Source organism: Silene latifolia, chromosome 1, assembly GCF_048544455.1.
Source record: "Silene latifolia isolate original U9 population chromosome 1, ASM4854445v1, whole genome shotgun sequence".
Taxonomy (NCBI): Eukaryota; Viridiplantae; Streptophyta; class Magnoliopsida; order Caryophyllales; family Caryophyllaceae; genus Silene; species Silene latifolia.
The window spans coordinates 36,300,760-36,327,299 of record NC_133526.1 but is presented as its reverse complement, the minus strand read 5'-3'; the positions used below and the strand labels follow the sequence as shown (position 1 = coordinate 36,327,299).

At 41.2% G+C, this 26,540-nt stretch overlaps 1 protein-coding gene across 1 annotated transcript in view; it reads right to left on the bottom strand.

Moving 5' to 3' along the window:
* Positions 1–14,320: 14,320 nt before the first annotated feature.
* Positions 14,321–26,540, bottom strand: part of LOC141603381 (epoxide hydrolase 2-like) — an 88,792-nt gene continuing 76,572 nt past the window's right edge. The window contains exons 2-3 of the mRNA XM_074422897.1: positions 15,007–15,245; positions 14,321–14,602 (exon numbers count right to left, since the gene is read on the bottom strand). Of these exons, the coding sequence (XP_074278998.1) occupies positions 14,356–14,602; positions 15,007–15,245 (486 nt within the window). The 3' untranslated portion in view covers positions 14,321–14,355. The remainder of the gene's footprint in view (positions 14,603–15,006; positions 15,246–26,540) is intronic.

The following is a 26,540-nucleotide window of genomic DNA, read 5'->3' as shown; positions in this document are numbered from 1 at the left end:
CTCCAAAATCTCTTCTCCTCTACCCGGTTTTAGGAGCAAAATACCAACTATTTTGGTTCAATTTTTATAAGATTAATATTATACTAGATCAAATAATATTAATTAGATTAAGAGAAAGCCTTGGGTATAAAGCTTAGGGAGAGATCTTACACTTAGATCTTGTTCATCCATAAGGGAAAGCTCAAGAACAAAAGAAAAGGAGATTTCTTTTGTGCCCTATAAAACCGAATCATCAATGTAAGGACATTATTTCTCTTCTTTTATATTATTGTTTGCATGCATAAAATCCGTTTTAATTTTATGACAAATTAGTTTAGACATATATGAGTATGTTATTAATGTATATGAATCTACATTTACTTCATCAAGTTCCTCGGTCTTTTAATTCACGTGTGGAACAGCATTGTGGTCGATCGACTAAGGTAGGTGGTCGATCGACTGGTCCTCAGTGTACAATAGCTTCTGGAACCCGAACATTGGTCGATCGACTGAGGGTGATGGTCGATCGACTATTTGAGCTGCTACTTGACTTCTAAAAACTCGTGGACTTGTCTTTTGGGCCTTGAATTGCGCACCAAGCTCGTTCCTCGGGTGAATACTTCACGTCAAATGCAATGTAGGATACTTGGGGACGGATTTAGCTCGATTTCCGCTGGATTCTTCACATTTCTGCAATAATGTACAAAATACGGAAGTAGACGGAAATAGGGAGAAATGCAGTATAAACTACACGAATGAGCTCTGAAATGCGTGTAAAATGGGAAGTAAAACATCATATAAAAGACACGCATCAGTAATGTATAGAGCTAGGTTGTGACTAGCGCCGAAAGGTGGCAAATCCTCATCCGAGAACGTAACTGGGTTACTTAGCTTAGTTGAATCTTGGAAGACCAAGTTGACTACGTCATCAGGTGTAGAGTTATGTGCCACATTTAACTTAGCCAAGGCTTGCAGAAATGCTTGGCGATGAGGGAATGAGCTTGCAACTAGTTGCTAGACTGAAAGATCAGCCTTTGTCTTCTGTAGTTGCTTTAGTAAGTGGTCAGTAGATGTATCATCGCCATCATTTGGTGTGACGACGTTGGTGTTAGTAACTGGACCATTAGCTATGGGACCATTTTGAGAAACATTTTCATATGGACGCCCTGAACGAGTAAGGTGGTCTATATCTTGGTCCTCACTATTTTTGACTATTTCCTCACTAATCTTGACTAGGTAGTGCTCGGTGAGGTATTGGTCTTCATCATCATCGGCCCATATGCCGTTGATGGTAGCAAGCTCTCTCAACCTTATGATTTCAGTTTCCAAGCGGATGATTTGGTCGATTAGGCCATCAACCACGGCTACCACTTCTTGCATTGCAGAATTTCGAGAGAGATTTAGTGGCGCACTTTTCTTAGGTGTAGTACGCGGATTACGGAGGGATGCCACTACATTTTCTAGTTCTAAGACTTGTCTATTCACACTCCTTGCCCATGCAATAAAGTCGGTAATGGTAGAGGAAATGGTGGATTAGCTCCCTTCATCTTCTAATGCATGGATCTCATTTTCGACTGGAGAAATGGGGTGTGAACAATCTAAGGTAGATTCTTCATTTGTAATCATCAGAACACCAAGAGGATTCTGAGTATTGTTAGGCTTACCTCCAGGTGGTATGGGTAGGCGACCGTCTTCGATCATGTCCTGAATGATATGCTTTATCTTGTAACATTCCTCTGTATCGTGTCCCTTACCTCTATGATATTCACAGTATGAGTTTTCGTCCCAGAACTTGGACTTCTTTTCGGGATCAGGTGTAGGCCCTATGGGTTAGAGCTTACTCTGTTTTATCAACCTCTTCAAAGCATTGGAGTATGTATCGCCAATGTTTGTGAACTTTCTTTGTGGGTTATTCTTCTTTGATGATTCGAGAAGGTTAACCTCATCGGTCTTGCTGGTAGAGCCGTAGGGACGACTTGTTGAGCCTTGATATCCACAACCTATCGTTTTGGACAAGAGTCCTTTACGATGTCATCTTCAATTCTTGTCCCTTGAACAGTTAGATCCTTGAAGGTCTTAATGTTTTGGTACCTCAAGTGGTTTGCATAAATGGGCCTTAAGTTGTCCATGGATTTTTCCACAAGGGTAGCTTCATCTGGACGCTCGACAAGTTGGGTACTAGTCTTCCTCCACCTACTTAGGAAGTCGGTGAAACCTTCTTTTTCATTTTGGGTAAGAACCTCTAGAGTGCGTATATTGACTTGGATTTGAGCATTATCCGCATATTGTTTAGCGAACTCGATTGCGGCATCGTCCCAGGTGACAATCTTCTTATGCTCTAGGGAGTAGAACCATTGCTTAGGAATGGTGTCGAGAGATGAAGGAAAGATCCTTAAGAACATCTCGGGTTTGATGCCTTTGATAGACATGTAGTCTTTGAAAGCACGAATGTGGTTCAAAGGGTTTTCATGTCCCTTGAACTTTGGGATATCAGTCATACTGAAGTTGGTTGTTAATTTGGCACTCACGGCCTCATACTTGCGATTGTTCTCCCTATAGATATCATCTCCTTTGAGGTACATCAATTGCTCCTCCAAGTATTGGAGTCGCTTCTCAGCTTCAGTAAGACCTACTGGAGGGTTGGTTTCTGGTTGTCCAACATAAGGTGGAAGGTTGTTATTCACACATTGACTAGGAATGTCATCTTCTACAGGAAGTAGTCTAGTTTCTACCGCAACAATTCGGTTCTCGATGGCATTAAGGCGTTCATAAGCTTGTTCTTGACTTGTTTGGAGACGAGCGAGCGTAGCTAGGATTAGTTCATTACCATTCGGTGGTTGTCCATTGACATTTGCGTGACTAGTTCTGGGCATCTTGGAAACTGGATAGGAGATTGACGACGAATCAAAACACGATCGACCATTCTAGCACACTTACTCAAAGAAAAGACTCGAACTATGAAGTGGGAGTGTGCCACTTGTGTGAGTGAGGTTTGAAAATGACAAAGTTTTGAAATGTTCGTCCTTACCAACTGTAGTGTAGTTGTAGGTATGTTGACTCGAAGTGAGGTTTTGAAATGAGGTTTTTGAGGCCCGACTTTTGACTCGATATTTGGACAGAGTTTCGACTCGTTTTGCGCTAATTTAGGCCTTTTTAGAAAATATTTACATTTTAAAAGAGGCTTTTGATTTTACAAAATTCGTCATGGGTTTGTTTAGAAAATGGTGATCACATATGACACAAGCATTACAACAGGCATTATAACGGTATGCTGAGTGCATTTAAAAGGGTTTTGGTTTAAAGGGTGGGTTGCCATACCGAGCAATCAAACCCAAGTCTGTGGAGAGGTCCGCGCCAAACAAGAGTAAGGCCGGTTCCTAGTCCATTCCCTCGAGTAGTGAAAGCCCTTGATACAAACAGGAGTAAGCGACAACTGTCTAAGAAGATCGAGTCATGAAAAATGACAACTGTCTCATATAAACTATTCTCTATCCTTTTTCAAGTTTCACCCTTGGTAACACGTAAGTGTATTACTCCCCAGCGGAATCGCCAAACTGTGGACACGAGGGGCCCATGGGGGCGCTTGGGAAAACAAGCTTTTGCATTTGTGGAGTCACCACCAATTTATTGTGGAAAATTGGAAACCGTTCGAATACTTCGTGCCATGTCAAGACACAAAGTAATGACATAGACACTAAGCACTCGTTACCCTTAGCATTCTATGCCTAGAATGACTCTCGTGGATGCCAATGAACACGGATGTTCAGTGAAATCTGGAGTAAGGGGTGAGGGTACGTATTAGGAAGCTCTTTTGATCGAACACCTAATCCCGCCCGCCTCGATAGCGGCCTCTACTAATGATTAGGGAAAATCATCTATACTTGATATGTTTTCGATTATACACATGCAATGCATGTGAGACTTAGACTAAGTCGGTGAACATGTAATTTAGCATACAATTATGTCAAAGTAGAGATTTAAGTTGATTACAACTTGAAGCAAACAAACAATAATAAAGATACAATAAAACACAATAATTAAAATTACAATAATTACATTCGTTTGATTGATTTACGTCGAAAATACACTTAAAACGGATAATTTGAGAAAAGAAAAGGGAAAATAAAATGAACATATTAGTAATGATAATATGGGTAATAGTCGATTAATACGTAAGCTAATAAACTAGGTCAAAGCAACAACGGAAGTTCATAAGCAGAACTCAACCCGGAACAGGCGTAGCAGAGCTGCGTCCCTTGGAAGAGGCGCAGTTGTCACTGCGTCTATTCCTGAGGTGAGTTCTGGCTGTGAAGCCGGAACTGCATATCGTTAATGTTCTTGGTTAATTTAATGATTGATTATTGATATTTGACTCGGATAAAAGTGATTTAACAGATTATTTACATATGAATGGGTCATAAAAGCGATAAAAAACGGACTCAAATTAATTAGAATGAATTAATTACTAATTGCAAATTTTGGCTAACATGAATTAATTAGGTTTGCTAATACGATTTAATTAGGTTTATTCACACAAATTAAATTAGATTAGGAGATAATATACAAAAGATGAATTTCATAGACTTGATATGGACGAATTGAATCTCTAAAACCCGGATTTGATTTTAATGACGAAAACCCGCAAATATTGGTTATTTGGGATTTAAGTCGGAAATAAAAAGTGAGAAGTTACTGATTATATGTTAAAATTATTATGAATGAATGATGAAGAAAAATAAAGAAAACGAAATAAAAAGGACGAATCAACGAAGAGTAGAGGAAGAAGAAGAAGAAAAGCAGAAACAACGGCATCCTCAAGAAGAGGCGCAGCAGTTGCTGCGTTTCTTCTCGACGTCTGATCTCTGTTAATCCGGAAAAAGGGTTTGATAAAAGGTTTTATAAATCGGTTTTAAATATGCTTTCAACGTAAATCTTACAATAATTTATACAATAAAAAGGTACAATAATAAAACATGGGATTTACACCCTCAGACTTACATGTTTGACGAAACGAGATTGACTAAGTTAACGATTAGTGATTGCTCGACTCGAATGTACGATGAAAGTGCCCTCTTAAGAGGAATTAAGCTAAATTGATTAAGTTGATTGAGTGGAGTTGGTCAAATTGGTCGGTCACGCAAAACGAGGCTGGTACTCAGAAGGATCCGAGCTTATGTGGTCGAAAGTACTAGCACGTAGACGCCAATAAGCAAAGAGCACGGTCTTAGAATGCAAAGGGAGAAGAGAAGGGCGGACACTCGCATAAGAAATATGAGGAACGAAGCTCCCTATTTATACTAATCACACGGATGAATTAGGGTTTCGGTAAAACTTTGGAAATAAATCTCGAAAAGATCTTAAAATACGCAGAAAAGTGCTGGGGAAGAGGCGTAACAGTCATGCGGCTCTTGAAAGAGGCGCAACAGGTGCTGCGTCCTTTCCCCAGGAGTTTCCTCCTGCGGAAGAAAGATTTTCCGCGTTTCTGTTATGGAATTGCGGTAGATCTCAACTTCCTTATTGTTTAATTAAATATAATTTCGGGATATATTTTGCCAAAAGATTAAAAGATTGAAATATGGAATAGAAATATCCGGAATATTCCAGAACATTCTGACTCGGCATTTTCAACGGTTTATTAGAAAATGAAGACGGTTTTTGACCCGGACTCCAAATGAACTCTAATTACTGTCAAAATGACCATAACGACGCGTAGATGACGACCAAGGGGTAGACACAAGTATTTGAGCTATCACTTGATAATAAACTTACAAATTGTCATAAATCGTTCCGCGTATCAAACATGCGGCCCAATCATAACTGGGTGGTTTGCGGGAAGTGCATAAATGAGGTATCTACACTACTCGGTCAAAGTGTATTCTAAAATGGATCCCGTCAAATACCTCTTCAAGAAACCCGTCCTCAATGAATGCTTGGCAAGATGGACCTTAATGCTCTCAGAATTCGATCTAAAATACGTACCTTTGAAAGTCATAAAGGGACGTGCCATGGCTGAATTCTTCGCAGATAATCCTATCAATGATACGCAAGCAATAGACATGTGGTCGTTTCCAGATGAGGATATTTTACAAAACAGTACGGATTCTTGGGATCTTTACTTTAATGGGGCATCCAATTTTAGAGGATTTGAAATAGGAGTGTTGCTCATTTCTTCTGAAGGCGAGTATACACCACTTTCTGTCAAACTCGATTTCGAGGTGATAAACAATGCAACAGAGTATGAAGCTTGCCTCATTGGTCTACAAGCAGCAGTGAGTTTAGGCATCAAGAAACTTCGAGTTCACGGGGACTCATCTTTAATCATTAATCAAATTACTAGCTCCTGGAAAATCCGAAGTAAAAGTCTAGCACCCTACCAGGCTAGGATAGATCAGATTGCTCAATTCTTCGATCTGGTTACTTATTTACACCTGCCTCATGAAGAAAATTAGTTTGCGGACGCTCTTGCAAAACTCGCATCCTTGATTAATATGCCAGACAACATGGTTAAAATGCCTTTGTGCATCAAACGTTGATCAGAGCCAGCATATGTACAGTTCCTTACAGATGAAGAGGAAAACCCAAAGGAACCTTGGTTCCAGGCCATTCTAAATTGCAACCTTAATGGTAAATATCTACCAGATATGGATAAGAGGGGACAATGCATCGTACGCCTACTTGCCTCTCAATACCTCCTCATGCAGGGAGAGTTGTACAAAAGAACACCACTTGGTGTCCTCTTGCGTTGCCTTGATTATTCACAGGCCGAGAAAGTATTGGAAGAAGTTCACGATGGAGAATGCGGACCTATGATGGCAAAGAAAATTACACGTCTAGGGTATGATTGGACGACAATGGAGTTAGATTGCATCAAATACGTCAGGCATTGTCATAATTGCCAGATCTTCAGGAATGTGCAGCATGTTCCTCCCTCAATGCTATATACCGTGACATCTCCTTGGCCATTTTCTGCATGGGGAATAGACATCGTCGAGAAAATCACACCAGCTGGGACAGGAGATCATTGTTACATTTTGGTAGCTATCGACTATTTTACTAAATGGGTCGAGGCGGCATCTTACACTAGCCTTACAGCCAAACATGTATCAAAGTTCATATAAACCAATATCATCTGTAGATATGGTTGCCCACATGAATTCATCAGTGACAACGGGTCACATTTTCAAGCCGAGGCAACACAGTTGTTAGCCAAATATAAGATCAAGCATCACCATTCCTCGCCGTATAAACCTCAAACCAATGGCGGGGTAAAGGCAGCTATAAAAAATTTCGTCACAATCCTCAAGAAAATGATCGACAATTATTGCGATTGGCCTAGCAAAATATCCTTTGCGTTATGGGGATATCACACGTCAGTTAGGACGCCAGCTGGGGCTACTCTTTTCTATTTGACTTACGACATGGAAGTTGTGCAACCAGTAGAGCTAGAGATCCCATCCCTACGCATTTTACTCGAAAGTCAAATTCCAGAAGCTGAATAGAATAGGGATAAGTATGATGAACTCGTCATCTTGGACGAACGGAGGCTACACGCATTACATAATGTGTAGGCATATCAAGCACATATCAAACGAGCCTTTAATAAACGGGTCAAACTCAGAAATATCAAGGAAGGGGATGTAGTACTCAAGTCAGTCAGAGCTCTCTTACCTGTCGATCCACGGGGAAAATTTAAACCTAATTGGACAGGACCATTTTTGGTCAAGTCCATACTTTCAGGGGGTGCGGTTAAGATCACAGACCTAGACGAGAATGAGTTTTATAATCCGACTTATCTAGATCAATTGAAACGGTACTACCCTTAGAATAGGACAAAACGCGCATCACGTGACACACGTGTCGCTCTTGCAACACGAAATAAAAATGGCCCCTGGCCCGCCAAAAAGCTTATGATATTTCGCCCTTGCGTTTTGACATTTTGACATCCTCATATCATCAAATAAATTGAATGTTCATTTCCTTAGGAGTAAGTAAAGCACACGCTTATTTTTCTAAGTTCATTACAAGCTCTTCCTTCGAACATTTATTCTTTTACATTTTTTCGAACTACGTACAGGGTTTGATTTCATTTTTTCTAATGAATATGTAGGCAATCCTTTACAAGATACAACCCATCATTTCAAGATGTAAATAGAAGGACATTTGCATGTTGCATTTGAAATTCGACAAGAATAAATAAGGAAAATTTATAAAAGTTTCTTAACTAATAAATCATTTATTCATTATTTCATAAATAATAGTAATACGCCAAATACATATAAAATAAAACTGTGAAATTTAAAATGCTAGGCTAGGATTCTAAAAACCCCGCCATTTATTACAACTCAAAATGATAATTAATACTATTAAAAATGACTAAGGCTACTCTTCCATTTTCCCTTTGCCTTTGTCGCCTTTGTCACATTTCTTGTCTCGACCACGAGCGGGACGCTCTTGCATTATTTCCGACCTAATCACTAACGGTCGTTCTCGCAGTCTAGCTTTCCGATTTCGATCCACCACCATCTTCTCGGCAGGAGCATTCTTTGGTTTCTTCGACCGACGGACGACCCGATATCCGGCCTCTTCCTCCTCCTCAGTTAAGTACTTTTGGTTCTCCTTCACCACTTCGATGATCTTATAGTCTAGGGGCTCATTCTTCCTTAGCTTTTCACGCTCCTCGGGGGTGTTAGCTTTCCTCCACTGCAGATATGAATCAGATACCCATAACGAGCCAACTGGAACGGGTGTGAACCACATATTCCTTTGGGCCCAGCGAATTGCCCACTCTCGACAGGACTCCGAAGTATGCGCCAAGGCAGTTTGAGGGACAATGTCTAGCTTTGGAATTTTCTGTTTTAGGCCCACTTGCCTCATCAATCTCTCCGGAAAAGTATGGACCATGAATTCCAAGCCGGGAACGCGAATTTACCGTGTCGGATCCAAAGACGACTCCAGTCATCGATCTAAGATGCCACCATGGCACGATCCACCTAATCAAGGGCCTATCTTCACTCTTCAATTTATTTTCCCAATAATTGCATACTCGAGTGAAGTCCACCATGTATAGCCTCGTTCTCATCGCAATGGATCGGGAGCGATATCCTGTCACGTCAACTGGGGGCTCGATAAATCGTAGTCTTTCTATTAGCCAGAGCTGCAAAATGGGATGGGAGTTAGTATCCCAAAGCCGGCCGAGAAAAAAAAAAGGCTGAATAGGACAAGAAGACGGGTTCTTACCTGTAAAATAATAGGACTCCCAAGATAAGGATGCTCATGGTTCACCTTCCTATTGTCCAATCCTAGAATGGTCTCCCCTAAAACTAAGCATGTTAGGCTCCTGCGCAGTTCCATTTGCTCCACTATGCCTAAAAATCGAGGGTCGCCCCTCATCTCTTTGTCCACATGCCCTCGCAAGACATAGCAGTGAAGAAGGCAAAATCCATAAGCTCTACGCCTCGCCGCATAGGAGATAGTAAGGTCCTCCCTATTTATAAATCGATCAACAAATTCATACATACGGACACCTTTTGAGGTCACAAGACCGTCTACCTCAGGCTTGGTCAATCCAAGCAAATCCCTAAATTTATTTTTATAGATTTGAGAGCTAGGGGTATAGCGGGAGCACTTTATGCATCCCATCCCCCAACAGCAGCAATTTCTTCAGGAAAGGGACAAATTTCGCCTCCCGAAAAGGCAAATACATGAAAATTCGGGTCCCAATATTCAAGACAATCGTCCAAAAAGGGCCTAATTATCTTAACTAGCTTCAAACTTATGATGGATCCTAAGTTAAAATCACCCATGTCGTGTTTCTCCACGCTCGTAAATTCATTCGTCCACTCCTTAATGCGATTTTCAAAGGTATCCATTTTGTTGGGAAAATTTGAGAAGATATTTGAGGTTTTATGTGACGAAGTCAAGGAAGGGAGAATTATGAGAATAGAAGCTCAACTGAGGCCTCTATTTATACTATTCGACGTTTCCTAATTTCTGTCGAGAACTGACGTACAAGCTGGAGAGAAGAAGCAGCAGCTGCGCCTCTTCTCGTCTTCAGCTGCCGCGTCTTCCCCAAGCTCTTTTGCTCGTTTGACAGCCTTGAGATCTTTCCGAATCTGTTTTGGTTAAAATTACCTATTCCTATAGGGACTTATTTCGGTAATTTTGATTAATTACCAACTTTATGTTTCCTAATCTTTTGCGGGTTCGCTTTCGAGGCAAAATCGACATTTTCGCCAAATACGCACACTTACTCGTTCTTATTTTCTTTTTTTTTCAGGGAATCATTTCACTCCCTCTTTTCAAAAAAGTTTATGACACACTTAGACATTTCTTTTAAATTCTTTTTTTAGGGGGTAGCCCTCCCTACCGTCCGGTCGCGTCATTTTGTCTGTTTTTGGGCACTTTTTTCCAGTTTCTTTTCTTTTTCGCGCTAATTTAGGCCATTTAAATTTTCTACGTGAATTCTTTTTGCTATATGTTTTGCTTGTGATTTCCTACGTGAATTTCGGCAGCATGACGACACAAACCGTCACATGCCAAACCTGTTTTTAAAGCTAACCCGCAGATACAACAAATACCCAGCATCAAAGGCATGCGGGTCATCATATCTACAACCAAAATGCAAATGTACATCAAAATACGGGCTCCTGCCCAAAATGACATCCAAAATGTACAAATGTACAAACAACAGTCAACAAACTAGTCCTGACGACCACTCAGCTCGGCCACTGTCGCCTTAAGGACAGCCATCTCAGCGTCTCTGGTCTCGAGCTCTCTCAGCAAACGGGCCGTCTTTTCCTGGGATTGCGCTGACTCACGCTCCAGGTCACGCTCCCTCTACACAGAAAAATGGAGTGATACTTCACTTCAAAAAATTGGAAGTAATAAAAATAAAGAACGGGTACAAAAGGTTCATACTTGCCGCCCCGAGCCACCTCTAAGGGCCTCATTGGCTTTAGCTCGTAGCCGGTTGGCCATCCTCCACAGCTCCACATGCCTGGACGATGCCACCTTAATTCAAATACGGAAAAGGTTCAAGCAGATGCATTCCTATGCAATAAGGTATAAAATACTAAAGACAGCCAAAGCTGGGGGCTTACCCTCCTCACGACATGCTGCCACTCATCCAAGCCAGCGTCAATCACTGCCTCGCTAAAATCCCGGATCTCCGAGATAACCGTTATGCCCGCCGAGTCAGTGTACTCCAGCGTCTCTGCAAAAACTAGGGGCTCGACGCCCGCCACCTCGATCTCCTGCAAAACTCAAATGGTTCATTATTCATTCATCATTTGTCAAATCTATCAAAGACAAGTAAACGGTAAATATGCTTACCACGATCGCCAGTATGCCAGCCTCCGACGGAAAAACTCAGCATAATCCTCACCAGGAAGAAGGAGGGCGTCACCACTCACGCCAGCCAGGTCAGCTGCCCTCTTAGCCTCCGAAGGCTCCCTAAACATCGTCCGTGGGGGGTCGATGGGAACCATAAAAGTGTCACTAGAGCACTGCCGAGTCAAACGCTCACCCAAGTACAATACAGGCCCCATGGGCAACGTCGACAACAACCTACTCGAACTCCAGGGACGGAGAACCTCAGGCACAAAGGCTGGAGCCCCAGAGTAGCTATCCCAAGGCTCGGGCACCCACTAAAGCAAGAAGACGAGGGGTCATTCTTATGATCATCTCTAAATAAAAGGAAAAATAAAATAAAGATCAAAGACACTTACACTGTCTAAGCTCAGGGCATTCACGCCCCTCTAACAAACATAGTAAGAAGACCGTTGTCTCTTCTGACGACATACTATCCAGTCCCTCATGATGGGATATGCTCTCGGTACGTCCGCCGCCCTCGTGGGCGCAAAGCTAGGAAAGTAAGAGTACACCCACGCCTGCAGGCAAAATAATAATGATTACAAATCATTCTCTACAAAAATGATCTTTCATATTTTCAAGAAAGGTTCATACCTCCAAGAGGAGTCCAGGACCAACACTGGCAGGAGAAGTCCCCTTCTCCATCAACTCCGGACGAACCATGGCTCTCATGTAGCGCATGAGGCCCGCAAAACTAGAAGTAACCCAGTCCCAGCGACCTAGGCTACTCAAGTCAGAAAGAAACGGAAGAAGCTTCGTCGACAGCCTCTCCCTTTTGTCTCCGAGGTAAATAAAAGACAAGAACCACCACAATCACAAACGGGCTCGCTGCTCAATAGAAAAAGGTGGTGGAGGCACTATGCGTCCATCCATCCTCACTCTCGACGGAACCCTACCGCCGAAGTAGTCCCTGACGTAGGTACTCGGCACCAAACCAGGAACCTAGGCCGCACCCGCATCCAAGTTCCAGCCAACCAGACTCCTTGCCTCGGCCGAGTCTACTCTCATGGCCACTGACGGCCACACCAACAACTCCTCTCCACACGACAGATCCGAGATCATGCCGTAGTACTCCAAGGTGACCCCGATCTCTCCAAAAGGCATATGGAAAGTCGAGGTTGTGTCCTAAAGCCGATCAATAAAGGTTTGAATCAGGCTAAGGTTAGCCCGAATGTTCCTCTCCTTGATCTCTCTCCAGCCTCGTACCAAGGCACCAAAGGTCCTCACTCGATGATAGCCTTCTCCTTCTCCGACAGCTTCCCAAAGGCATACATCATCGTCGTGTAACTAGACAAGGAGCTCATGTTCCCAGCCTCTTGCGTCAATTCAAAAGAAAGTTTTCTTATATAAGCATAAGAATGTGTAAGAAATAAATAAATAAGGAAATGACAAGCTGGAGGCTTACCATTCTCCTCGTCGTGCTATACGACAGATGGCTGTCTGCCGCCCAAATGAGATGTTTACCATCCCATTTCTCGGCCCACTCAGGCGCTCCTGCGAGCTGATGGTCGCCTCGTCCTACATTGGCCCTCTGCGGGGCCTCCTCCTCTACGTCCTCCTCTATCTCTTGGGTCGCTCCCGGAGCGGTTGAAGGGTCAACGCGAAAATGATATATAAACATTTCCGTCAGTTTCTTTTTCACTTTTTACCTTTTTCTAAATCTCTCAAAACCTAAACAAAGTTACGTTGCTTTCTTCTTCGCATTGCTATAATCCTAAGGGCTAGAGTTATCGGATCGTTGTGTTCTTAACATTGTTGAGTTCCTCGTATTGTGGGTAATATCCTTGTACAGTTTTTATGTCTTTTCGTTGATTTTGCTTAAAACTCTAATTGGGTATTTTGGGGGATTTTGGGAGTATGATGTGTATTAGATAGTAATTATATGATTGTGTGGTTATAGGAGGTGATTTCGTAGAGGAGCAGTTTTGAATAGCTGATTGTGACGGCCTTGGTGAATTGCTTATTCTAGGTAGGGTTTCCCTACTCGGTTATTGATTACATGGTTTTGATGGTGAATTGGTGTTGGTTGTTTATTGTTATTGATCTTTATCGTATTGGTAATTGTTGTTGTATAATGTGGTTAGTTGTGTTTGTCTGTGGTTCGCGAGGCGCGTCCTCGACTGAGAGAAGTCACTTGCGGGAGTGGCTTCATGCCCTTGATTCGCCCTCTGTGGAACTAGCCACTGGAGGGGATGTGCACATTAAGGAACATGGGTTTTCGCTCGGAATAGATGAGCGGGGATTTGGTGGGTACGGCTGCGATCACTCACTGGCGGCGTGGAATATCTGTTGCGATGGGTATTCTGGCAGGACTACACACTGGTGTGTAGTCAGGTGTGTGGAGATATGATGGAGTTGGGTGATATCTGTGTTGTATCTTATGTATCCTATTTTGTGTAATCAGTAACTGGCCCCGTTTAAATGTTTTGAAAATTGTGGTGATCCATTCGGCGATGGTGAGCATTTATTGAGCAGGTGCGAGATGGATTTCGCGAGGGATAGCTGGGATGGAGTCACCACGTGTCACTAGAATCTTCCGCCGTGTCTTTGAACTCGCTTTCATTTAGTTGGTTTTGGTTTTGGTTTTGGTTTTGGAACATTTGTATTTCATTTGTCAGTTTTGGGATTTTGATGATTATAAATACTTAAACTCATTTACTTAATTAAGTACGTTTCTTTATGGTCAATTTGATATACATTGCCACGGGTAACCAAGATGGTAGCACTTTCATGCATTAGGTGATCTTGGTAAGGCACCTCGGTGTATGGGGGTGTTACATTAACGTCCATGCATGGAGGAACGTTGATACCCAACGTCTGTCCATGGAACGGACTTTTGAGTATCAAAGTTCATTCCACGGTCGGACATTTTTAATTGGATTTATTTGGTTTTACGTATTTTTTATTATATTTCTCGTAATTTTTATTACATACTCCGTAATTATTATTCAAATTGCATTAAACAGGTCTTGATCTTTCCAGTGACGTCTTGAATTACCAAGATTGTCAGAATTTAGCAAAGAAATCTTGAATATGGTTGCTTATTTCTTTTGGTCTTTCTTGGTTGACGAAGTGAGCCGCACCTTCAATCACCACCACCTCCTCCAACAATGATACATCTTTCTTAAAGCCACCCTTGTGCAAGTAATCTTTGATGTTCAGAAAATTATGTGTTGAGTCCAGAACCCCTATTATGAACTTTGTGGGTACTTTTATTTGCACCCCCGTCCATGGTGCCGTGAGCTCCCAATTCCTGCAAAGTGCGAACAAGAAAAGCGCAGGAATTCAGGATACAATATTACTTCCAAATGCAACGTTACATGGTAAGCAATCAAGCTTCTCTAAGAGCTCATAGCCTTGACAACAAAACAGAACACTCTTCTATTGCCAGCAACATTACAGACGTAAATATTCGCTAACTGTGTACAAACTCATAAGTGAAATCTCCTTCAAATCTCCACTCATGGCTGTGTGAGTTATGAGTATGTTGCCCACTTTAATGGCCTGTTCACATCTCTTGTTATAACTTGTGTCATTTGCAAATGCTACATTTCTGAAGGGATTAGTTAAGTTCGTAATCTACCATTAATAGGATTGTGAAGAACTGATGAATTGGAAGAAAATCAATAATAACTAAGAAGACTAGAATAGACATACAGATTCATGCAACGATAGTAGTTCAAGCTTCCAGTAAACCCCGTTTGCTTGAATTTTTCAGCAAAATAGTTGACGTCATCCTCTGTAAGCCATAGAGGCAAAGTGATGATCTTATCTGCTAAACCTACCAATCTTCCTTTTGGTATGACAGGCGGCTGGGGATCACGCGATACCAAGAATTGCTTCATTAGCTTTACAGTGTCAATACTAGAAAATTCTTCCTCCATATTTCCAGGTTCCTATAGGAGAATAGCGATTAAGTCGGACATTGTTGCACCAGTGACGCGCAACTTCAAATTTGCCAGTTATGGCTAATTTCAGGTGATGCAACATTTTAAGGCATGTTCTGAATAATACAACTACTTATATGAGACTACGAGAGGGTCTTAAGTGTGAGATCAACCAAATAACCCAATAACATTTAAAGGCACGCTCAGAATATTACATGTTAAAACTGACCCAACACAACTACTTGTATGAGAGGGCTCCCTTGCGATAGAGGTAATAATTACCGGAGTAATGGAGCCTAAAACAAGACGAAATAGGACGAGATTGGTGGTTAGTGGTTGTTCTGGAGGATGGAAAGCGGAAGGGAGAAATAACTACCTCCATATGGAAGGTAGGTGACTAGGTTGCAGCTGCACGTTTTGGCTTGGATGTAGCAGGAAGAATGGGTATGCATCAAGTTCTACTGGAAAGTGATGCCCAAAAACTTATCACTTCATGGGGCTTAATTACTGAAGATGTTATATACAAACTTGATAGTTTTGAGTTGTGTAATGTCTCTCACGTGAAGCGAGGGGGGAATATCGTTGCACATTTAGTAGCTAGATAAATTTGTTCTATGCCAGGGGAAGAGGTTATCTATGTAACGAATTTTCCGCAAACCTTTTTGGATTTAGTCGCTTTTGATATGCAATAAAATAACCAAATTCCTTTTTAAAGAAAATATAAATTTATTAATAGGCCTCGAGCCCTCAACTATCAACCTAAAGTTTTGGTTGAGATTGTTTACTTATTATGAAGCCGTACCAATCCAAAATATCTCAAATCTATTCAGGCTGGTTGACCAAAAATGAACCTAAAGTAAATCAAACAAAAATTGAAACAAACTCTCACCCAAATAAAATTGATCCAAATCCGAACCGAATGACACATTTGCGAGCTAGTCTAAGAGTAAGGTCTCTATCAAATTCTTTATGAGTTAACCCAAAGACAAGGACCTATACTATTAATGTTTTTCCAGATAAGGACCTGAACTTCATAACTTTAAAGTTAAGGGACTCTAGACTAACACCGTTACTTTTTCCATTAACATTGCACATTAATGGAAAAAAAATGGAATATATAGCATTGCACTGTTTGTACGAAATTTGTTTAGTTTGTATAATCAAAATACACAATTCTTTCTCATCTCTCTCCATCTTAATCTCTCCTTATATTAAATATAGCAAACGCAAGTGGACTATGTAGATACCTCGTTTCTGCACCTCCCGCCAAACACCCAGTGATGATTGGGCCGCATGTTTAGCATATGTCACGATTTTATGACGTTTCGTAAATCGGTTAATAAAAGGTAACTCAAACACTTGTGTCTACCTCATGGTTGTCATCTAGGTGTCATTAAGGTCATTTTGGCAGTAATTAGAGTACATTTGGAGTCCGGGTCAAAAACCGTCTTCATTTCCTAAAACCGTCAAATCCCGAGTCAAAGCAATGTGCTTGTCTACCTAAGGTTAGGATGTCATAAAATGTTATGGATATATCTCATTTTGAGTGTCATGTCACTTCATTAGGCTAAACTTAAAGTTTACATTACAAAATGTGCATTTCATTTAGCTAAAATGATAACCCGACCTTTAGGCCCATTTTACGAGGCGATAACGACTTTTTTTTGGGTCAAGTCTATTTCACAGAAAGTTCTATATCTCTTTCTTAGCTTTCCAACACCACCCAAATCACCTTATTCCGAGTCTTGTAGAGAAAGTTATGTCTAAAATACGACAGGCTGTCAAACGCGCTTTCTTGCAGGAGGAACCCGCTGAGGAAAGGACGCAGCAAGTGCTGCGCCTCTTCCAAGGGATGCAGCACCTGCTGCGCCTCTTCCTCAAGGCTTTCTTTTTGTCCAAGTTTCCGTGTTTAACCTAAGTCGGTTATTTCCGGATCTTTCTCTCATTTCCTAAACCCTAATTCCGTGATTAGTATAAATAGAGACCTTCGGTCTCACATATTTCTCTCGCGAGTGTCCGCCCTTCTCTTCTCCCTTTGTATTCTAGACCACGTTCTTACTTTTTGGCGCCTACGTGCTTGAACTTTCGACCACGTAAGCTCGGATCTTTCTGAGTACCAGCCTCGTTTTGCATGACCAGCCAATTTGACCAACTCCACATTAATCAACTTTAATCAATCTTGTTCGTTTTCCTCCTAGAGGGCACTTTCGTCTACATTCGAGTCGAGCATCACTAAACGTTAACTTAGTTCATCTCGTTTCGTCAAACATGTAAGTCTGAGGGTGTAAAATCCTTCTTTTATTATTGTTATTTACTTTTTTGTAATCATTAATGTAAGATTTATGTCGAAAGTATTCTTAAAACCGATTTGTAAAACCACGTTTTAAAACCCTTTTTACGGATTACCAGGAGACAGACGTCGAGAAAGGACGCAGCACCTGCTGCGCCTCTTCGTGAGGCTGCCGCAGTTCCTGCTTCCTTTCTTCTTCCTCCGTCTTTTGTAAATCCGACTGTTTTGTTTCGTCTTTCAATTATTCATTGTTTCTTTAACGTAATAATTTGAGCATAATAATTTGTCATACAATACATCATTAATATTTAATTCATCATTAAATTCTCGACTTAAATCCCAAGTAATTCATATTTGCGGGTTTTCGTCATTAAAGTCAAATTCGATTTTTAGAGGTTCGATTCATTCATATTGAGTCTCTGAAATTCGATCTTTGATATATTCTCATATGTTTATTTATCGTATCCATCATTAATTCATCATATTTAACCTATTTAGTTTTATCTAATTCATTCATTAGTCTTATGTCTTGTAATTAATTAGTTCTACATTAGTTTCATCCATGTTTTATCGTTTTTATGACTCAATCACATGTAATTAATGTATTAAATCACTTCTAGCCGAGTCAATCATACATAATCAGTCATTAAATTTACCCACGAACATTAACGATTTGCAGTTCCGGCTTCACAGCCAGAACTCAGCCTAGGAACAAACGCATCGACTGCTGCGCCTCTTCCAAGGGACGCAGCTCTGCTGCGCCTGCTCCAGGTTGAGTTCTGTCTCTGAACTCCCGTTTTTGCCTTGACCTAATTTATTAATTACGTATTAATTAACTACTAATCGTATTATCACCCTAATTTGTGTTCGTTAATTTATTTATTCTTTTCTTTTTCTAAAACATCCGTTTTAAATGTATTTTCGACATAAATCAATTAATCATTGTAATTTATTGTACTTTCATTTATTGTTGTATTCTTTATCGTATTATTGCTTGTATGTTCACATGTAATCAACCTAAACCCTACTTTGACATTAATTGTATGATAAATTACGTGTTCACCGACTTAGTCTAATTCGTCACATGTTAGGATTAATCTAATGGATGTTGCATTGCATGCATATAAATCGACAATATATCGAGTATGGACAATTTTCCCTAATCATTAGTAGAGGCCGCTATCGAGGCGGGCGGGATTAGGTGTTCGATCAAAAGAGCATCCTAATACGTACCCTCACCCCTTACTCCAGATCTCTGTGAACATCCGTGTTCATTGGCATCCACGAGAGTCATTCTAGACATAGAATGCTAAGGGTAATGAGTTCTTAGTATTCATGTCATTACTTTGTGTCTTGACATGACACGAGGTATTCGAACGGTTTCCAATTTTCCACAATAAATTGGTGGCAACTCCACAAATGCACAGAAAAGCTTGCTCGCTTTTCGCCCCCGTGGGCCCGCGTCCACAGTTTGGCGACTCCGCTGGGGAGTAATACACTTACGTGTAGCCAAAAGGGTGAAACTTGAACAAGGTTAGGGAATAGTTTGTACAAGACAATTGTCGGTTTTCATAACTCGGTCTTCCTAGATCGTTTATTCGGCCTTCCTAGGCCCAACCCAACCCATCCGACCAATCGTCCCGTCTAAACGGTCCTAATTCTTATTTGGGCCTAAGGATGGATAGCGATTGACGTCATCCATACCATGGTACTTACTCTTGTTTGTATCAAGGACTTTCACTACTTGAGGAAATGGACTAGGAATCGGCCTTACTCCTGTTTGGTACGAGCCTCTCCACAGACTTCGGGTTTGATTGTTCGGTATGGCAACCCACCCTTTAAACCAAAACCCATTTAAATGCACTCAGCATACCGTTATAATGGCTGTATAAATGCTTGTATGTGATCACCATTTTCTAAACGAAACCATGACGACTTTTGTGAAAATCAAAACCTCTTTCAAAATGTAAAATTTTCGAAATAGGCCAATATTAGCGCAAAACCAGTCAAAACTCTGTCCAAATGTCGAGTCAAACTTCGGGCCTAAAACCCATTTCAAAACCCGTGTAAAAAAAAAGAAAAAAAGAGTCCAACGAAAAAAACGAAAGAAAAAATCAAAAAAAAAAAAACAAAAACGTTTTAACCAAAATATTTTCCAACATGTAAATGTAAATGTGTAAATTCAATTGGGCTAAGTTAGAGTCAAAATTCAAACCGACTATGTCCTAGTCGGAACTCTGTCGAGTCATAAACCCGTCTTCCTCTACATTTTGGGTCTTTTCAAAGTTCCTGTCAAGTCCTAAGGCGTCACGCCGTCATTTTGGACTCCCTACCCCAACTCAATTAGGATCTAAACATTTCCACACCTCGACTCACGCACTCGAGGCTAACACATCAAGTCATTCCAATATCCGTTTCTTGAATTCTCCTAATGACACGTTCGGGACACACATACCCGAACCTCGAGTCAAGTCTGTCTTAAACACACAAATTAGAATCAACACGTGTCATCAATCCCGTTAATAAGTTCAATCATATGAGGGTCATTCCGTCAAAGTTAACACTCGAGTCTAAAATTATAGTCAAGCACCGTGAATTCAAACACGAGAAGTCGCTCACGACATTTCACGAATTCACGAGTCAAATCTAGATTTATCATCTTGTCCCTTCCTCTGTTTGTTGCCTTAGTATGCGTGATCCCATGTCAAATCGAGTAGTAATGCGCGTCATTTCTGTCGAGCAGGAATCCAGCAAGTTATGTCAGTCAGCAAAGTCACGAAGCAGATCAAGCCACAATCACCGTCTCTCCAAGATGTTTATGCCATGGTCCTAGGAGTTCAAGCTACAGTGGAAAATTTGAGCATTCGCGTCCTCACCCTCGAGAATATAATGGTGGAAAAGAACACACCACCTAGAGAAACCTCTAGTCTAGGTCGTCCAAAGCTTACCTCTTGCAATAACCATCGTCCTAGAAAGCCGAAAACAGCTGAAAGGAAACCTGGGAGGCATCAAAGGGTGCTTACCGATTTAGGCATGTCTTATGCCGATGCTTTGAAGAGACTCTCTGCCCAAGGCAAGCTACATCCAATAGGACCGACTCCGGATCCACCTTTAGAGAAACAGATGAACCTCTGGAAGGGCAACAAATACTGCTTATATCACCAAGGTAGAGGCCATGATATTGAAGAGTGTTTTCTCTTGAAACACACCATCCAAGATATGATCGAAGAAGGCAAGCTTCCTAAGCCACCTTCTGTCGCGCAATCTAAGAAAATTGACCCTCTTGGGTCTAATATCATTAAGCATGACGAAGAATCATCTCTAGACTGTTCTCATCTCCTCAATCCTCGTGACGATGAAGAAATCAATGTCCTCGAAGATGACGATATCCAAAGTGAAATGCTCATGCTTTCCATTGCCTTCAACAACAAATTTTCCAAAATAGAGGGAGTTATTGATAGCCTAAAGTCTCGGCTTTCCAACATAGAAAACCAGTTCGCCGAAATGGGTAAGAAGCTTGATGCCCAACCTCTCAAAATGAAAAGTGTCCAGAGAAACCCTCAACTTGACAGTCTTAAGGAGAAAGCAAAAATCGAGCAATATATTCCTAGTTCTTCTCATCCAGGAATCAAAATCAACAAAGGCAACCTCATGGAGCCTTCATCAAAGAAACCTAACAACTCTTCAAGGTCATTCACAAAGGCTTCCGAGAAGAAGGATACACCCCCTAGGAAATTTACCAACATTGGTATTACATACACCGATGCCCTTCATTGACTCATAGAACGACGAATGTTGAAACCTATCGGTCCTACACCTGACCCAGAAAAGAAGGCTAAATTCTGGGATGAGAACGTCTATTATCGGTATCATAGGGGCAAAGGACACGATACTGAGATGTGCTATAAGCTCAAGCATGTGATCCAAGATATGATTGAAAGCGGGAAATTGTCTCTCTCAACCTTTAACTCACACGACAGGTTTGCCAATCCTCATGGATACACCACTTATCAGGAAACTCTTCTTGACTGTTATCCTTCCAGTGTTCCCAATAATGAGGACGGGGTGCTCAAATGGGTGAATGCTCAAAGTCAGATGCCGAAGCCAGTTACTGGAAGATTAAATGTTCAAGCATGGGCTGATGATTACGAGTCCGGATCTAAGACCGAGTCAAAGTCCGAGTCCGAGTTCGAGTTCGAGTCTTAGGCTTTCTTTCCCATAATTGTTCTAGTATCTTTCTTCGTGTCCATTTCTAGTGACAACCTGGGGGCTGTCCCACGAGTCACATGTCTTCTCAAGTCTATGTTAAGTACATTCATTATTCATTTCAATAAAAGTACACTCTTCAATTCATATATTCTATACTATCTCCTCCTTTACCATTTCCTGTAACAACAAGAATTGATTTGAGGCATTTTTTAAAACAAACAACAACAACACATGATAGTCGATGTGAGTATACTTAAATGATGTTCCGTTCTATGTTGTAGAGGACCTAAGACTCCGTGTTCATTTTTTCTTTACCTATTCCATGTCTGGCAATAGAAACCTTGCTATAACCCTAGTTTAGGACGAGCATATCTCAAGAGATTCTAGGACGAATCCAGACCGTCTCCCTTGTTAACAACCCATGACGGAAGGCAAGCCCATTCCCCACAATAAACAACCCGTGTTAGTAAAGAGCAACCCATTTCACACCCGAAAGTGCTAGTCTGACCCAAGTCCATCCAAGATGATACGAGCCATGATCAAAGACAAAGGCTCACTCAAGAGAAATAAACCAAGACCAATATCTAACACAAAAGAGTCAAAAGAACAAGGCTCAATACATCAATGTCTATATCTAAAGTCAAAATTATCCTCAAAAACCTGATCAAAAATCTGAGCAAAATCCGAGATATATTCCACACTAAGAATCTGAGTCTGAATCGAGAACGAGTATGAAATCAAATGCTGGACGTAATACAGCTGAATTCTATATAGAATCAAGGCATCAATGAAGATGGTCAGCTAGCACCCTCACTTAGCCTTTCACACATCACACACCCTAAGTCCTTCTCGAGACCGTTGCCAGGGAGATGGTTAGGAATTTTGAGAATCCTCTCAAGCTCGTCAAATACACCCATCCTTTAGGGCCAAGACATAGAAACTTGATCCCACGTCATTTTAACCTACCTTTATGTGCTCAGGCTACATCAAGCCAAGAGACTCCATTTCCAAGCCACATTACAAGCCATAATCCCATCAAGCCTTAACTCCACAAAATCAAGCTCCAGAGATTTATTCATAAAAGCCTCTTATTACCGAGCTCCACATTCCAAATATCCAATCCAGTTTCACCTTGACCCAAACACGGAGTCTTCAAATACTTTGGCACCCAGAACGGGACATACCCATATCATCCTTAGGGTCCATTTTTAGGTGTGCTCACACGACAAGGAAATTTTTTTACAAAATTAATTATACCTATTTGATCTATGATCAGAGGGAGTTATCTCAAATCAGTTCGTCGAGTCACCAAAGGAATATACCCTCGTGACCCATACACTTTAAGGTCCTGACAACATAGCTTAGGCACACACTTGAACTACGAGCATGGTTTGATTTCACCTTTTCAGGTGGATACGTAGGTAGTCTTTTCTTACACAAGAAGGACACAACCATAACACCCAAACAAAATTAACCAAACCTCAGAACTACGATCTGGTTTGATTTCACTTCACGTGAATACGTAGGCAGTCCTCAGGGAAACAACCATCCCCACTTCCTCTTTCAATCTCAATTATCAACCACCTCAACCATCAAATTTCAACCTCTATTTCAACCTTCCAACCTCAATTAACATCCCTTCCACAACCAACATCTCTATACTGGGGGCTCCTTATTGTCGCCCAACCTCTTTTTTTTTACCAAAGTCCAGAGTCATCTTCTCATCCTGGGGGCTTCTCTTCCAAGACTCCACCCTTCCTTTATTCCTCTGAGTCTAGCTAGTACTCGGTCCGGACAATGACAAAGGTCTTAGATCAATTCTCCAAGTCATCGTGCCACAAGAGGGGTCTCTTTTATATCAAACGGTGGCGAAAGAAGTCCTATTAGACAGATGGTCTATGCCTCATGCCTTGCTTTTATATGCCTTCATCATTCTTGCAATTCTTCTACCTTTGGAACCGATACGCATTGTCACCCACGCTTGGCTAGGGGTTGCGCATACTTAAACAAAGTCTGTCAAAGTCATCCCTATGTCGCGTTAAATCTAAGTTAGTGTTGCGTCAGTCAAACCTAAGTCTACATTTCGCGTCGCGTCCTAGTAGATCTGTGTCATGTCAAGTCCTATGTCTAAAGCCCATTTGAATATGCATAACGCATTACAAACGACAAACTTTTTTGAACAAGTTTTAAACGACTTTTAAAAAGAAACGACTTTTGCAAAGCCTATGTGTTTCCTCATTCGAGGTCCATGTGATAATCGCTTACGTGCATAAATTAGGTTGCATTCTTGTGCGGCTACTAACCATGCAGGTAAGTATCAGAAGCAGTACTTTATCAAGACCTCGCTTGCCACAAAGAGCGAATATTCTTTGACAGGTGTTTCGACACACCTCTATTCTGTTCCCCCAGCGAGAGTACACAGACAGACATTCCCTCTCGAGACATGGAGATCAGTTCCCGATTAAGTTCCCCCAGCGAGAGTACACGGAGAGACTTTCCCTCTCGAGAAATGGAGATCAGTTCTCGATTATGTTCCCCCAACGAGAGTACACGGACAGCCAATCGCCCCTCTCGAGACATGGAGATCAGTTCCCGATTATGTTCCCCCAGCGAGAGTAAACGGACAGACAATCATCCCTCTCAATACGTGGAGATCAACATCAACCCCAAGACTTATCGAAGTTTGTTTGAAGACGACCCAAGCAGCTTCCCCAGCAGTTCCCGCCTACGTCCTGCTACCCTTGACATTTTTGTTTCCTCGCGGAGTTCAACAAAGGTATCGTTCTCCAGAAGTTCCCAAACCAGAGCCTCCTTCCTTAGGTTCGTAAACCCAAAGTTAGGATTCTTACCCCTAGATTCTTAGATCCCAAAATGGCTTCTTTTAGGTTCATAAGCCTTTAAGCTCCCACACCAACGACCTTAGGTTCATAAACCCATAAATTCTTTTGGAGTTCTCATACATCGGAAAGCTTAAACGCACGCATTTAAAACAAGAATTAGTAACCCAGTAAGTTCCTAAACTTAACCTTAGGATCCCAATTCCTCTTAGGTTCACAAGCCTTTAGGTTCCCATACCATCCGTCCTTTTAGGTTCATATACCCGGGTTCACACACCTAGCTTCTTTTAAGTTCCCAAACTCCCTAGAGTTCATATACTTATACCCTTTAGGATCATATTCTTTTAGGATCACCTTTTCTCTTTAGAATCACCCTTCGTTAGAGTTACTACACTCAAACCTTGGTTACCCCTTTAAGCTGAACTTATATTTGGCCTCTTTCCCGTCGATGCTTTCCTTTAGGGTCTCATACCCTAGCACAATCCTTAAATATCTTTTAGGTCTTACCCTTAGCTCCTATGCTTACCCTTAGCTCCTATGCACCTCCAGAAGCATCTCGAGAAAGAAGTCTCAGGTATGGTCTCTTCTTATGGCTGGCGATCCTCCTTACGTAGTCTAATGGACTTTAAACGACCCTCCCCGATAGTCGACAGACTCTAAAATGTTCCCGACGATAGGTCCTTGGCTCAGACCCCTTAAACCGCCTCGCGTCGCCATAGTCATCAGGTTGTAATCTTCGATTGACCTGAGGGCTATACTTTGACTTTCGCCTTGTCCAAGCCTCAGTCAAAGTGGGGGCTCTGTAGATACCTCGTTTCTGCACCTCCCGCCAAACACCCAGTTGTTGGGGCTGGTGTCCTTTACAGTTAGTGCAAGGACTTATAAATCTCTAAAAGGATCAAAGGGTATACTTTTGTATCATAATCAGTTGGTCCACGTTTATCAATAACGGTTGGCTTGCTAGATAAGTTTGACGTTATTGTCATACAGATGGCGGTGATCAACTGGTCCCTAAAAGTCACACTTATAGGATACGTTTGAGAGATGTGACGGTATGAAAATACAGTCATGTAGATGCCAAATTTGACTAACCAGTTAGTCTGAGTTATTTGACTAATAATTAGTCAAAATGTGATGTTGAGATATTTTATTTAATACGGATTAAATAATAATGGCTAAGGCGAATTAAGCAGTTAATTCGTAAATTGAATATAAGCGTTTTATATTTAATTAAATGTATATTGAATATAATTATACAATATCGTCTTTGTCGGACATGTATTAATATTTCAACCAATCCGTATTATTAGTTGATGCTTTAATAACCGATAACCGATGACGATTTATAACTAAACCGCGTCATATACATTTTAGCGATTTACGAACCGGACCATGAGCTAAAACTAAAAGGAAGTGGAAGCCCACTTCCCAAGGGGGCTCACGGTTTGGCCGGCCAAGAGAGAACAAAAGAGAGGCTTTCTCTCTTTTGTAACCTAATCAATCATTTGTGAAAAATAATTAGGGTTTTGGGAAAACATTTCCTCTCTAAACCTAGATCTCTCATCTAAAGAAAACTCACAAAAATAATCCTCTCAATATTGCAAGGCAATTAGAGGATTCATTCTAGCACAAGGGCATTTCTCAGACGATCTTGGGTGCATCATTTAGGAGGAGATCTACTTTGATCTCTCATTGCCAATTTGCACTAGGACCGAAGGTTAATTCTTCATCTTTATCATTTCATTGTTGTTTTTCGTTTATGACAATAAATTGCATATAAAATTTGCGTTATAATCCTATAATTAAAGGGTTTTATACGGATATTACCCTACAAGTGGTATCAGAGCGAGGCCACGTAAATTTTCTATGTGTTTTTCATTAAACGGAATTGAATTAATAATTTTTGGCTTGGAAAACCGTGAGGCAGCAGCCATTTGGTCTCGGAAAATTTTTTTTTTGCTGCGTTTT